This window comes from Hylobates moloch, unplaced genomic scaffold (genome assembly GCF_009828535.3).
Source record: "Hylobates moloch isolate HMO894 unplaced genomic scaffold, HMol_V3 SCAFFOLD_21, whole genome shotgun sequence".
In the NCBI taxonomy this organism is placed as follows: Eukaryota; Metazoa; Chordata; class Mammalia; order Primates; family Hylobatidae; genus Hylobates; species Hylobates moloch.
In genome coordinates this window covers 47699358-47715101 of record NW_026652296.1, presented here as the reverse complement: position 1 = coordinate 47715101, position 15744 = coordinate 47699358, and the positions used below count along the sequence as shown (strand labels likewise).

General features: G+C 37.3%; 1 protein-coding gene across 6 annotated transcripts in view; it reads right to left on the bottom strand.

The window, feature by feature from the left end:
- The window catches only part of TASP1 (taspase 1), a 262432-nt gene that overhangs the window by 234295 nt on the left and 12393 nt on the right, over positions 1–15744 (bottom strand). For 5 of the 6 annotated variants that reach the window (XR_009211478.1, XR_009211479.1, XR_004245959.2 and 2 more), the window contains exons 3-4: positions 12785–12852; positions 11041–11109 (exon numbers count right to left, since the gene is read on the bottom strand). Coding sequence is in view for 2 of the 6 variants with exons in the window: in XM_032142309.2 (XP_031998200.1) it covers positions 11041–11109; positions 12785–12852 (137 nt within the window). In the remaining 4 variants the exon portion in view is untranslated. Of the gene's footprint in view, positions 1–4176; positions 4376–11040; positions 11110–12784; positions 12853–15744 lie in introns of those variants that run through there. The other variant, XM_058432959.1, reaches the window with a different exon arrangement.

Below are 15744 nucleotides of genomic sequence, written 5' to 3'. Positions count from 1 at the left end.
GGACAGAGTTTACGGAAGAAAAATTCTCTGGTAAACATAGAAACAGTAACAAGATAACCAACTCAGATATCTGTTCAAGTACCCTGCCCAAGAAATTAAAATTACTAAACCCAGGACTTGCCCCTCCATCTTCTCTCCCAGCGTGCTCATTCACCATTTCTCTGCACTTATTTTAGGATATAGAGGATGAGTTTGAAGGATGTAAATCTATCAGTTATACTGCACTTTGTTCAGTTCTGGAAAAAATGCTCAATGAAAAGAAGGTAAAACTATGGCAAAACTTTTTTATTAGTAATAAATTTAACTGTGTTAACCTTGTTTTCCATGACAAAATAATCAGAGAATATGGACAATAATAGAGATCTGCAACATAGAAGCCACAAGAGGATTAATAATTCCTTCTAAGTTTTCGTGCAAGATTGATCAAAAAAGCAGAATTTTCGTAACTGGAGCTAATCACATTATTTGTTATCATGGGACGACAGAAAGCAAGGTCAGAAAGAAGCTAGACTTATCATCCAATTTAATATCCAGTTTGCAAGTAGTTGCTAACTACAGCTTAAAATATTTCCAGGGAAGTTATATATCCATGTGAATATGAACATGTTGTGCCAAAAACACAGAAAACATGCAGTTCCCATATAGCAGAGGGTGATTTGCCATTATAAACACTCTTAAGTTAATGCTTGTATAGGAAAATTAGTAGATATTTGCAAATTCATTTTCAGGTCACTGAAAATTAAAGCCAGAAAGCCTATTTTCACCCATGTATTGAAAAAAGGCACATGAGATTATGTCTGTAGTGATGCTGCCTGTTCTTAGACTTATTCTCAGTCACATATGAACATTTTCACCCAAATACTGCCCAATTAGAAACAATTACGACATGTGTTACTGAGCTATATATTATTATGTTTGAGGCTGTAGCCAATTCATATTACATTTATAAAGAGTAAAAAGTTCAAGAATTAATGAACTTTAACCAATAAGTTTCAGCAGAGTTAGCCACAAAACACTTTAATTAGGCCCAAATGAAGTATCTTTCATTCATTAATACAGAACCACAGGGCATACTTGGAAACCAGAGGCTCAATTATCTTAAAAAAGTTCCTAAGGAAACAAAAAACTTTCCATTTTTGTTCTGTAAACTGCTCCTAAACGACAAGGTATTTTTTCTTTTTTGGCATTCTCTTTTCTCCCTATCTCAGGACATATTTACAGATGCACTGGCTGCTTTACAGATATGCTAAAAGTTCTTGCTGCAGTTGATCAAAGTTGGAATGTCTGAGGAAATTACTCAACTTAGACAGCCTGGAATTATATCTAGCCAAATAGTTAGAGCACTCTACTTTCAACATGTGTTAAAGTAATATTTTAGCTATCCTGGATGTAAGTTGAGAGATCATTTGTTTGCATCACATTCTGTGAACACTTGAGTCAAATAGAGTATGTTGAATACCAGGTTTTAGTATCTGTGACAGTTCATTTTTTTAACTATTCAATTTACAAAAGACAACATACTTCATTTAAAAAAAAAAACCCTCACACAACAACATATGTAGTAGAAACTAAGGCTTTTTATGATCTTCTTAAAGTGCCCAAGCTTTTCTGGAACTGTCAGAAAAAATTGAACCAATGTTAATATTTGTTCATTAGAGCATTTGTTAATCTGACATAAAATATTCTGTCCAAAAATGGAAACTTTACTTTTTCTTGCACTGCCCACTATGAGCTCAAGATATTTTTATTATTTAAAATATTTTCACAGAAAGACACTGCACATCTGCACTCACCTCCTTTCTATTACTAATCTGCCTAATTTACAAGGACACATACAACATAATTAAGCAGAAAAAATGACATCACAACAGTTTTCACATTTTTTAATTGAAAGCCATATAATTACAGTACAGTTAGTTACTTGTCAAAAACATAACACAAATCTCTAAAACAAAATATTGGCTTCAATAAACTTTCACATCTGAAATAGTTTTAAACTTTGTTTTAGTTGGACTCTTTATGATATCAAGGAAGAAGTTAGTTAGCACACACAGTACCTGAAATTGTCCTTTCCACATGAGCTAAAACAGAAAAGACAAATGTACCTGTTTCTCCAATACTACCAAATTTGGCAGCCACTTATACTTCCCTTCAACCTAAATAATTATACCTTTTAACCATATTGACAATAATATGGAAACATCACTCAAGAAGAACCTAACAGACCATGGAATTATAATAATTTAAACCATCCTTTTATCAAATGACATGGTCAGAACTGGAGAGGAAAGAGGGATACTAGTAACTTTTAGTCCTCTACTAAGCTTTTTTTAATAAAAAGACTTCCAACCCACTAGAAGATGTTGCTTACATTTGCACATACTCCAGAAAAGGGAAACATACATAAATTCCCCACTCTGAATGTGTTATAGTGTTGATGTCCTGTGTTACAGTACATGCATGTCATGAACTGTCAGGAAATGTGTACACCATGCAGGAGGCTGGACCCTGAGTGAGAATGACTGCCAGTAAAAACTACCTGGCAATGGGAATGGCCAAAGAACTTTTGTCAACTGGTATGTCTAAGATTCAACTTTAAGCTGATTTCTATAGTGAGGTACAATCCTTCGTTATTCTAACACTTAGGTAATGAACACATGAAAGAGAAAGAAAGAGAAAGAGGAGAGCAAGATTTAGAATCTTGATGAGAATCTGGTTTTTTTTTTCTTTTTTTGAGACAGAGTCTTGCTCAGTCACCCAGGCTGGAATGCGGTGGCGCGATCTCGGCTCACTGAAGCTCCACCTCCCGGGTTCACGCCATTCTCCTGCCTCAGCCTCCCGAGTAGCTGGGACCACAGGCACCGGCCACTACACCCGGCTAATTTTTCTTTTTTTTTTTTTTTTTTTTTAAGACGGAGTCTCGCTCTGTCGCCCAGGCTGGAGTGCAGTGGCGCAATCTCGCCTCACTGCAAGCTTCGCCTCCCGACACCCAGCTAATTTTTTGTATTTTTAGTAGAGACGGGGTTTCACCATGTTAGCCAGGATGGTCTCGATCTCCTGACCTCATCATCCGCCCGTCTCGGCCTCCCAAAGTGCTGGGATTACAGGTGTGAGCAACCATGCCAGGCCGAGAATCTTAAAAATTATGTAACTTAAGTTTCTTCCTCATTCTTTTCCAGATTCTGAATAAAGGGGTGGGTTTGAGAGATGGAAAAAAACTTAAAATCAAAAGGTAGTCTTTGAAATTAAACACCATCATACCAGCCTGTGATTTTCCAAACGTAGAAAAATCTTATTAGCCTACGTCCTTCATTACCAAGAGCAAAACAAACAAAAACAGTAGATGTTAAGGTATAAACCTGATGCTGCAAATGATACAGATCCAAACAAACACAAATACACACACACAATGATTCAAAAATCACAACACTATAAATCCTAGGACCAATGAATCTAATTAAATCCCTTTTGTGTAACACCCCTATTAATATAGGACTAGAAGACATTTTACACTCAAAAATCCAAAAGTCTAAATTGCTTCCACATAGTCAAAAAGACAGGATTTCCACTAACTCTACCACACTACCATATGTGGCTTTAGGTAGCTCAAAACTGAAGTCCAAAATGAAGTATATTTTTGAGAGTAACAACTCCCAGAGAAAAACAAGGGCATACATATAGAGCTCCATGCTCCTCAGGAACTGCTAGGTCTGATCTTGGACCCTTTCTTCTACTACATTCAGCCAGGATGAATATATCTGATGAGATCCACATACCTCATCAAGAAATGGCTGGAAAAAGCTAAAATCGTTTCTCATGTTCCCATTACTACAAAGTAAAAGCATGACAAGCTCTATACTTAAGTGTTTTGACTTGGTCAAAAGCTAACACCGGGTTTGCTACCATGTAAAATTAATCTAGAATGTAATCATTGATTCTGTTTTCTTTTTATTCTTTTTTTTTTTTTTTTTTAAAGGTGGTTGGGGAAGAAATCACTGCATTTCCATTAAGCAGGTACTTTGTGCTAGAGAGCATGTGTCATTTCTAGGGTCTCAGAAAAAGAACAGATGTATCTATGTGTAAACACAAACAGTAAGTTACAAGTTGCCCCTTAGTACTAAAGGCAAGAATCAGCATCGGTATTCAAAAAAGTGTTTTAAAAAGAGTGTAACTTACTTTTACTGTCCCAGGCTAAATGGGCTCTGTCTGGTGCTTCTTTGTCTGCACATGGCCACCCACAGCCTGTCTTCTAATTAAATCAATGCTCTAGCAGCAGAACAAGCAAACAAGTTGCCTCCCATCTGCGTACAGCTCTTCAGGACACATTTCCCTTGTTCAGAAGGTGGAAATTCTTGGGAGAGGTGATTTTCTCTGCCTCTTCACAAGAAGAACATGGATACTTGGCTGGATGCAACTCCATGAAGTGTAACTGTGTGTGTACACCTCAAAAAATAAAACAAAAAATGCAGAGAAACATAAAGACTCCATAAACAGCTGGAATACACAGAAATACTGAAGCACCACTGGGAATACTGCTAAACAGACAGGCAAAATAGGGTGTTTCAAATAATCAAAAATACCAAGTTAAGAAAAAAAAAAAGGAAAAAAGAGCACCTAAGGTCAAAACTCAAATTTCATGCAATGAAAACATTCTAAGTACTACAAAAGAAAAAAGGTAAACCTTCTACTTCACATACATAGAAACACATCCCACTCCCCTTACAGAGAATAAAAGATATTATCAATGGAAGAGAAAAATGAGATTTTCAAGGGTGGTAGGTCTAAAATTAGACTCACCAGCCACATTACAGTTAATGAGCACTTAAGTAAATGTGAGCTAAATGCATCAAGCTGTCTTTCCAGTGTGGTCAGCTCTACTGGGGGGCAGGGGGTGCTGGGGAAAGAGCAAGGGACCACTCTGCTTATGAAAATATAATTTCTACAAAAATAAAAATGTACAGAAAACTGGAGATGCTCATTTATTTAAATAATTTTAAACTTCCCAAATAACAGAAATGCCCTTAAAGCAGATGCCCCTCCTTTTTTAGCAGTAAAAACCAAATGACTGAAGTAGGGTAGGGAGCAGGGTGTGGTTAAGCATCTGCTCACAAGAAAACTTGTTTTAAGTGTGGTGAGGGAAAAGGGAAATGTATCAGCCCTTCCCAATGTCCCCTTCCATCCTAGGTATGCCCATATGCCATCAGGAAGCCACACCATCTCCATGACCACTAGGCATTTCAAGGACTGGCAGGCCTTAGAAGTTTCTTCTATCCCCCTGAGGCACACAGACAATTCCAGCCAGAAGTATAAAGCCCAGGGAAGAGAATATGGCCTATTCCTGTAGCTGCACAAGAGGCCTGGGCTGGGGTCCACTCACAATTAACTACTCAAGTGTGACCAACATTCCCATTCTGGAGATCCCTGCCTTAAAGAAATGCAGACCTGGCTGGGCACGGTGGCTCACACCTGTAATCCCAGCACTTTGGGAGGCCGAGGCGGGTGGATCGCTTGAGGCCAGGAGTTCAAGACCAGCCTGGGCAACATGGCAAAACCCCATCTCTACTAAAAACACAAAAAAATTAGCCAGGTGTGGTGGCGCACGCCTGTAGTCCCAACTACTCGGGAGGCTGAGGCATGAGAATCATTTGAACCTGGGAGGTGGAGATTGCAGTGAGCCAAGATCATACCACTGCACTCCAGCCTAGGTGACAGAGCAAGAATCTGTATGAACAACAAAAAAAATGTAGAGATACAGACAAATGTATAACAGTATTATATATAATAATATAAATATATAATGAAAATACCTACTTTCTTTCTCTTACATACCAAAATATCAGTAATCTGAACAAGTTATTTTTTTTGAGACGGAGTCTCGCTCTGTCACCCAGGCTGGAGTGCAGTGGCGCGATCTCGGCTCACTGCAAGCTCCACCTCCCAGGTTCACACCATTCTCCTGCCTCAGCCTCCCGAGTAGCCGGGACTACAGGCGCCCGCCACCATGGCCGGCTAATTTTTTGTATTTTTAGTAGAGACGGGGTTTCACTGTAGTCTCAATCTCCTGACCTCGTGATCCGCCCGCCTCGGTCTCCCAAAGTGCTGGGATTACAAGCGTGAGCCACCACGCCCGGCCTTGAATAAGTTATTCTTAAAGGACTTCCCTAGAGTTTATAAGCAAGCAATATTTGTATTACACAGAGATCCAAAGACAATGAACTGTTTTTAACAGAATGACTAAAAACTTGGCCCAATATGATCTGCCCTATAAACACTAAAGCATTTGGACAAGAAACGAGTTTTAACCATGAATTAGGATCTCCCCTGACCATAGGGAGCTTTAAAGCATGAATCAAGTGAATAAAAAACTTCAGTCCATTTTTAATAACAGAAGTTCAACAAAAGATTTTTAACAAAGGAACCTGTATACTTTGCCTTTTACTACATAAAACCTAAAAGCTATTCCTATCACTATTCTTTTTTTTTTTTTCTTTTTAGACGGAGTCTCACTCTGTAGCCCAGGCTGGAGTGCAGTGGCGCAGTCTCGGCTCACTGCAACCTCTGCCTCCTGGGTCCCGGTTCAAGCAATTCTCCTGCCTCAGCCTCCCAACTAGCTGGGATTACAGGAACGAGCCACCATGCCCAGCTAATTTTTATATTTTTATTAGAGATGGGGTTTCACCATATTGGCCAGGCTGGTCTTGAACTCCTGACCTCGTGATGCGTCCGCTTCGGCCTCCCAAAGTGCTGGGATTACAGGCGTGAGCCACCGTGCCCAGCCCCTATCACTGTTCTTAATACACAGTATTCTACCTACCAAAATAATCAGTTTTCAGAATGAATTAACCAAAGTTTCTCAAAGGTTACAACAAGATCTTCAAAACCTCTGCCAAATTCATCAGTTTTCTCACAAAAGATTATAAATTACCTTCCAAAAGTCTGTCATTCATATTTCACCTATTATTACTCATTAGACTTTTTTAAATCAGGTCTTCGTACTTTTTAAGAAAACCACCAATGTGCAAAAGGAGCTTCAGGCAGTATTTTATAAATAGTTCACTTTCTATCAGAATCCATGAAACACTTTCTACTTTAGAAACAATCCTAAGAAAATGGTAGCATCATGACTCACCGAGTTCTATATCCAATTTTCTCAAAAAAGAAATTCACATCAGAAGTTATACCATGTGAAATATGCAAAATTATGGTCTGCAATCTTAAATCCACTGTCACTACTTGATCCAAAACTATTTCAAAGGCAGCCAAAAAAGCAACTGTCATCCAAATGTATAGTCCCAAATATGAAGACCAAATTCTTTCACAATATTAATCTTCTCTGCTGTGAGTGAAACCAGAGTTGTACCATCCAGTGAACAGAATTCACTTTCTCATCAGTTATTAAGACAATCTCAAAAAAGCTATATAAAACAACAGGAATCAACCAATTTACCAATAAATCATTAAAATATGATCTATAAACTGACCTTTCCATTTCCTTCCCTACATTTTGAAGATAAACAAAATATACTTTGGAGTAATATCGTTTGCATTTCCACACTGCAGAAAACCTCTCATACAGAAGCAGCCACCTTCCCTCCCAAAACTCTAAAGGAAGAAGGTGGTCAATTTAATAGATAGGAACTTTTGCACCCGCCCCTCCTTTACTTAAATGAAGAAAACACCTCATTCTGGTGTCCAGAAGTGACAGTCTTAAGATGACATCACTTGTCTGCAGTGGTGGTAAAGAAAAATAAAACCACACAAAATTATCAGTCTCTACGAAAAGCTAAAAAATGATATGTCTGCATAATTCCCTTCAGAGTGTGTGTGTGTGTGTGTGTCTGTGGTATTTACACACACACACACACACACACACACACACACACACACACATATGTCTTTTGCCTTGTCTCTTCCTCTTCCCCTGCATGTTGTTAAGAACAGTGTACTTTTCACTATTTGGGAAAATACAAATTATCACATTTTTTAAATATACGGCCAGATACTCTTTCTAGGCAATAAAGACTATTAAAACATTTCAGTCATTTCAATCCACAATTAGTATTTAAGGAATTCACATCAATTTCAATATCTGCCTAAGTAATAATATAACGGGCAAGTTTTTAAAATATGTTTATATATTGTTTCCTTAAGCTCAGTGGCAAGAACATCATTTTTTAAATCAAAAAGTATATCCCAAAGTCTAAAGAGAAAAGAACAATGACTGTTTGCATCTGTTCAATAATCCAGACATGACTTAACTGAATAGACTGACCAAAACTAAAGATAAGTGTTTATTCTCAAATTAAATATAACGCATTATTAATAAGGCTCTCCAGAATTTTTCTCAGCACTTTTCAGTATTCTGAAAGGACTCAATACTGCTACTTATATTTCTCTAAGTACAGCAAACATTAGAATCCAATCTTCTTACATCTTTCCATTGACCCAAGCTATTACAATACTTCCCCAACTGAACTCCATCTGAAAACCTATCCTGTTTTAAGGTGATGAATCACAATTATTCAAGGTGAGAGAAACTGCAGGCGGCAGTATAAGCATGATTTCCAACATAATTCTTAAGATTTAGGAAAATTCTTCCAGTTAGTGTAAGCTTAACCTTAAACTATTAACATATATTTCAATCAAAGAGTCCATAGAAAAGTTAATTGTTAAAGATAATTAATTGAAATTCTTCCACAAATTTAATAATTAAAAGTTGAGGCCAGGCACAGTGGCTCACGCCTGTAATCACAGCACTTTGAGAGGCCAAGGTGGGTGGATCACCTGAGTTCAGGAGTTCAAGACCACCCTGGTCAACATGGTGAAACCCCATCTCTACTTAAAAAAAAAAAAAAAAAATACAAAAATTAGCCGGGTGTGGTGGTGCATGCCTGTAGTCCCAGCTACACGGGAGGCTGAGGCACAAGAATCACTTCAGCCTGTGAGGCAGAGGTTGCAATGAGCCAAGATCGCACCACTGCACTCCAGCTTGGGCTACAGAGTGAGAATCCATCTCAAAAATATATACATAAAAAAAATAAAATAACTAAAAGTTGAGATGTGGGATGCACTAAAGTCACTTGGGGAAGAATTCAATGCTACCATTATCCTTATGACTTATTCCAATCAAAAATAATAGAACAAGAAATTTTTTTCCTTTAAATTCATATCCACACTCTTAAAAAAACACAAGTTATCCGAAACTGTAAGTCCACTTACTCAGGAGAAACTCATTATTTCAAAATGTATTTTTATCATTTTTAAGTATAAATAAGTAAACCCCTTAAAAGTAGGATTCAACACTAGGGGAAAATCCAATGAAATATTAAACATGATATATAAGTATGACTTAGGAAAATTAAAGTTATTCTAAGATGAAAAGAGAAACTTAATTTTATTCAGTTTTGCATTCATAGTTGCCATTCTAGTATATTCTCCAGACACTCATTAACCTTCTTTCCCAGACCTACAGTGACTCCATGCAAGTAATTTTCAACTAACAATTGAATTAGTTAAGTTAGATGAAGCCCTCTTTGTGTGTTTGTTTTGAGTAAAGGTAACATTTGGTGGTAAATACATCTATCTTCTTTCTTATGTCGTTTTTCTCCTCTTATCCTCAACATATAATTAACCTTTCTTTGATGCTGTAAAACTTGTCATTAATAGTTACCATAAACATTCATCTCATACATACCATTTCCAAAGCACCTCATAACTGTAATAATTGCTAACAATTATGGGGTGCTTACTACGTACCACACACTGTTCTAAGAGACTGTCATGTATTAGTCATATACTAACTCAGTTAATCTTCACAACTCTATGAAGTGGGATTTATTACCCTCATAAATAGGGAAACTGAGTCAAGGACAGACTGTGCCACACCCACGGACACATGGCTAATGACTGGTACAGCTGGTATGAAATGTATCAGTCATATTAGGAGGGCATTACACATCCCCATATCAGATTCAATAGAACTAGGTGCCCACCATATACTTTCACCTTCCTTGACTACATTAGGACCAATCTGAGAAATTAAAATCTACAAAGCATGATCAAAAGCTCAGGTCCACAATTAAGCATGAGAATATACAGAAAGTTCAGGTCCACAATTAAGCATGAGAATATACAGAAAACATGGCTAGGACTTTTGGTAAACACCTGGGCAATTTTCACAAGGAAAGGCATGAAAGGGTACGTGCCTTGGTATGAGAGCCTAAATACAAGGGCCACAACCCAGTCAACCTGGATGTGTCGACTTTAACTATCATCTCCTCCCTCAAACTTACCATTGTTTTTGTTATCATGTCTTACTTGATTCCCTAAGTAGTATTCTCAACCAGAAAAATATTTTTCACAATAATCCTCTCAATTGATTGACACAAATCTATCTTCTCCAAGTTTGAGCAGCAAGTCAATCTTCTGAAGACCTCAATATCCCCTGCACAAATTCATCAAGGTTCCAAATCAAGAGAACTGAGAGAACCTCACTCTAGAGTATAAAAAATTATGGCAAACGTGAGAGCCTCCCCACTCAATTATTCAATGTCCACAGTAAACTGGGGACAAACCTAACCATAACACTGGGACAAGGCACACTTCACAGCACACAATTTCAGGGTATATATCTAACTGTTAGGTTCATGAAGAATCTTCCCCTTCTACTTTAGGCACTCCTAGACAGTTGGAATTTTTCTTTTATTTTTAAACAACAGAACATACAACACTTTTTGGGGGTTAACTTCAAGGATTTTCCTACTGAAAATGGGAAACTTAAGTATCCAATCATTAACTTTTGTATTCATGAATCTCACAAAAAAAAAAAAAGAAAAGAAAGGAATTTAACCAACTTTTATGTTACTCAGAAAAGTCACCAGTGAAAACAACGATATCATAGGCTTCTTCATAACTTTGCTAATATTGGTGGGAAACACTGGTCATATAATTTATGGTTGACTAACTCAACAGTTTCATGTCATTTAAGAACAATAAAGATAAACTCACAAATATTTTAAATAAAACAGAGAAAAGAAATACCTCAAGTTCCACCAGTGCTGCAGTGACTGCGTCAGTTGCAAGAGCACCGGCCTGCAGCTTTTCAATTGCCTATGAAACCAAGGGGAGAGATTATTCATTGCAAAATCACAACTTCTCAAACTTTCCAAAAGCTTAAAGAAGTATGGGAGACACTTAGATTAATAAAAATTGACCACTAGTTCCATTCCATACTTTAAGACATAAACTACTCAGATTAAAAACAAGCAAGAGTTTATATTCAGGTTAATTGGTAATATGGCTCACTTAATATTATTCAAATTAAAACAATAAAATCTAGTTATTAAATGAAAAGTACAAGGAATTTAGTAAGCTTCATTCATTGTAAGGCAATTCAAAATAGCCACAGAAATTGTACGACCCAGTTTGGTTCAAATATCCTGACAATTCATATTTTATATAGATAACTAAATCTCAAACTAATCATTTCTCCTCCCACTGTTAATACTCTCCATACCTAAAAAGAAGTGACTCTCAGTCACAGGGGCATGCCAGAATCTGAGGATAAAAGCATACATTTGACAAAAACATTTTGGATACTATAAAGTAAATTCTAAATCAAGATGTATCATATTATTTTGTAATATAAACTACACAGAGTAAAGATCTATAAAATCACCTGGCCTTGAGCACAAATTAGGAGAGGAAAAGAGAGAAGGAAAAGTCATTTATAAATGAATTAATAACATTCCAATTTAGTCAACAAAGAGAAAGCTCAAAAACTAAGAACTGTATTCCTAATTAAACTTTTTAAAAGTTTATTCATTGTAAATATTAAAGAGGCTAAGTAAACAATTCAAATGTATTAGATTTCTAGGACTATATATATAAAATTTATTTTCAGATGATAGAAGAATTTCACACTTTGAAAAATAAGAAAAAATATAAAATAGCTTAGAGAACTTTTAGCTTTATTGTAAATTTCAAAAGAACAAAATCCCTGTAACAAAATATTCTTATTTATAGGACTTCGTTCGTAAGAAAAAGCTTGAATCTCTGATAAAGTATAATTTTCTTTTTAATGTTATGTAAATATCAATGAAAAGAGCACAGAGAGAGACGCATATGTACTTGATATACAATATTCAACTAGATTCTATTTGCATAAAAAGTAATGGAAGGTTTGCCTACAAGACTAGTAAGAATCAAAATAAAAACAAACATTTCTTCTGAGTCCATTCCTGTCCCCACATTAAATATTCAACAATTTAGCAAAACCTCAAAAACCAATGGGAAAAAAGCACAACTGAGTACAAGGGCAAAGCTGAACTCTGGAATGACAATGAACTTGCTATGATAGAACTACGTGATGAAAAACAGAATGAAAAAGTATAGGATAATCTCTCTTAAAAAAGCACCCATTTTAATTTTTTTATTTATTTTTTTCCCTTCATGGAAAAACACATTGACTGCCTTTAAGCTGTTTTCTCTATCCTTCTGTCTACAGAAGTTCAACATCATTGCAAAGATTAAAAGAGATATGACTGTGTGCCCACAATTACAAAAATACAAACTTTAATCTGGGAAAGTGGGGAAAGAACTAAGCATCATGTGGAGAAAAACACGAAACAACACAAAACGATTCCCTACAAAAACAAGCAAAATAATTTTGTAGTCCAAACCGGAAGACTGTCCTAGAAATGAAACTTTTAAATGTTTAATTTCAAGGTAAAACTGCTTTATGTTCAAAACTGAAATGCACAGATCATACACATTGTGTTCATACCTTCTGACAAGCTCGTTTGCATACATGTTTATACTCCTTGGCTTTGGATTCAGAATGATAACCTGCACCTACAGTAGAAAATAAAATCCAGTTGTTAATTATTAAAATACCAAGAGACCTTGCTTATGTTATATAAATACTCCATATAAACTGATGCTATCCTAATAAAAAACAAAACTATTGCCCTAACTGTATGGAGTTTTATGACTTCTTACTCCAATGTAAGGCTTTTTAATACCATGCCTTATCTCTGTTTTCAAAAGCTCTTTTCCTGCCAAAAGCCCTAAAAATAGCTCATGTCCCCAAAGAGGCTTCACCAAGGTCACCTCCCCTCTTCTTTTCAAGAACCTCTTTCCAAAATCAGGAGTTCTTTTGATCTGGAGCTAATAACCCAGAAGGTGTCAGGGACAGGGTCCCTCCAGGTTCCTCTCTGCTGACTGTCAGAAAGCCCCTGCCATTTGGGAGGTTACTGTTTCAAATCCAGAATTCATAAGAGTAATTCAGAAAGCTGGATCGCTTCTGAATAACATTTGAAGTTGAGGTGTCTTACATCTCACATGTCCACAACCACCACAAATTGCACCATTCCTAACCAAACACTTCACATCTTCTCACCCACTAGAATGTAGCTCAGGGTGTCTCTGAAAGCTAAGTGACGGCACATTCATGACTCTCTATTAGAATTCCTGGTGGTCTCTGTGTTTTAATCAAACACCCAAGAACTTTCTCAAGAGAATGGCTCTGAATAAAATGGTTCCCTACAAGGATACATAACTTGCTTAGTCAGGGACTTAAGAACAATCTAAACAAGAAGGAAACAAAGACAAGAGTCCTTAAACTCTCTTAATTAGGGCTCTCTCTAATCAAAGTTCCTTAACAGAGCACTGAACCACCTATCCGTACCCACCCCTAAAGCCCCATAGGGGTCCAATGTATGGAAGGTTAAGAACTACACCTCTAGGCCAAACACAGTCGCTCATGCCTGTAATCCCAGGACTTTGGGAGGCCGAGGCGGGAGGATCACTTGAGGCCAGGTGTTTCAGACCAGCCTGGCCAACATGGAGAAACCCCATCTCTCCTAAAAACACACAAAAAAGTAGCCAGGCATGGTGGCACAGGCCTGTAATCCCAGCTACTCGGGGCTGAGGCACGGGAATCACTTGAACCTGGGAGGCAGAGGTTACAGTGAACCAAGATCATGCCACTGCACTCCAGCCTAGGCAACAGAGCGAGACTTTGATTCAAAAAAACAAACAAACAAAAAAACACGTTTTCCATTTTAAAAAAGACAAAAACAAAAAAGCCACATCTCTAGGCCTTAGGATTCCTACAGGTCTGCAGACTCTGACACAAACCTAACCCACCTTTCCTCAAGGTAGAGAAAGCACTCACCCACGAAACTGTCGTATGAGGAGCCAGGAAAGCAGAGATGCCCAAGCCACCAGAATCCACAATATACCCAAATCCTAAACCTGTTTCTCAAGAGAACTCTGAACATTCACAGAGCCTGTGCCAATATTTAATAGGCCTCTCTTCATGGTTCTCTAAGAATAGGTGATCTCAAGTTGGCTGTCTTGGATCTCAGAGGCCCCAATCTTTCAGCAGCATTTCCTAAAGCATGGGATACTATTCCAAAGAAATGACTTCTGTGTAACGGACAAGGGCATTTAATAGCCTTAATGTGTAAATCCTTTTGAAATAATAAAAGTCTCAGCAGAGGCCCCATATATCTTTAATTCCTGGTTAACACTTGCTAATTTCCCTGTTTAACAATGGAAAGGCAGGCTCAGGATCCAAGCCACTGACAAATAGGATCTAGTTAAAATTCAATTACAGTGTTTTGTTTGCACTGTGTTTAAAGTTATTTTCTCTTTATGGCAAGTGATACTGCTATTTCATTTAAGTAACCATAAACTTCATCTTTCAAATGTTAAGATTAAAAAGTGTTTAGTTGTTTGAATATTAGATAAAACGGTATAGGCAGTGGGAAAAATCAAGAATCTACTACATGAATCACAAAAGTTTGGGCAAGTCTACTCTAGTGCTAAAAAAAACTGCTCTACACTGGATGAGGATATGAATTTTTGACCCTTAAATGTGCAAGATACACACTTCTGCATAATCAATCACTCTAATAATTTAGAAGTGAGGGTCACCCTTAATTCACACAATATCCTATCATAACTCAGAGTTCCTACTCTTCTTGCTGGCCCCCAGCACCAACCTTTACCTGAGAGTATGAAAGCAAATAATTCAAAGTTAAAACTGTTGAACCAGCTGGGCACAGTGGCTCATGCCTGTAATCCCAACACTTTGGGAGGCCGAGGCGGGTGGATCACCTGAGGTCAGGAGTTTGAGACCAGCCTGGACAACATGGTGAAACCCTATTTCTACTAAACATACAAAAATTAGCTGCGCATGGTGGCATGTGCCTGTAATCCCAGCTATTCAGGAGTCTGAGGCAGGAGAATTGTGAAGCTTGCAGTGAGCCAAGATCACACCATTGCAGCTTGGGCAACAAGAGCAAAGCTTAGTCTCAAAAAAAAAAAAAAAAAAAAAATGTTGAGCCATTAAATCATTCTGAACCTTGAAAGGAATGTGGCTATGCAGCCTGAGTCACACAACATGCAGCTGCAACTTTTGCCTTTTTCCTGTAAATAATTAGGAAGACCAAACAACACCAGAGATAAGACCCTCTCAGATCACTGCCCCTTCTCACAAAGTAAAAAGTAATCTTCCTTAGGATGTAGCAATCTATAACCAATCAAATTGCTGTAACTTATGCACTGGTCTCCTACAGAAAATGTTATTATCCTGCTAAAATTTTTCTATCTCTACTTATATAAATGAAAACTTAACTTCTCCACTTTGGAACACTGACTCCATTTGTTCGGAGTCAGTGTTTCCCAGGTGGACATCCTCAAGCTTTGTGCATGAATGAGCTCTACATTTAATCAGAG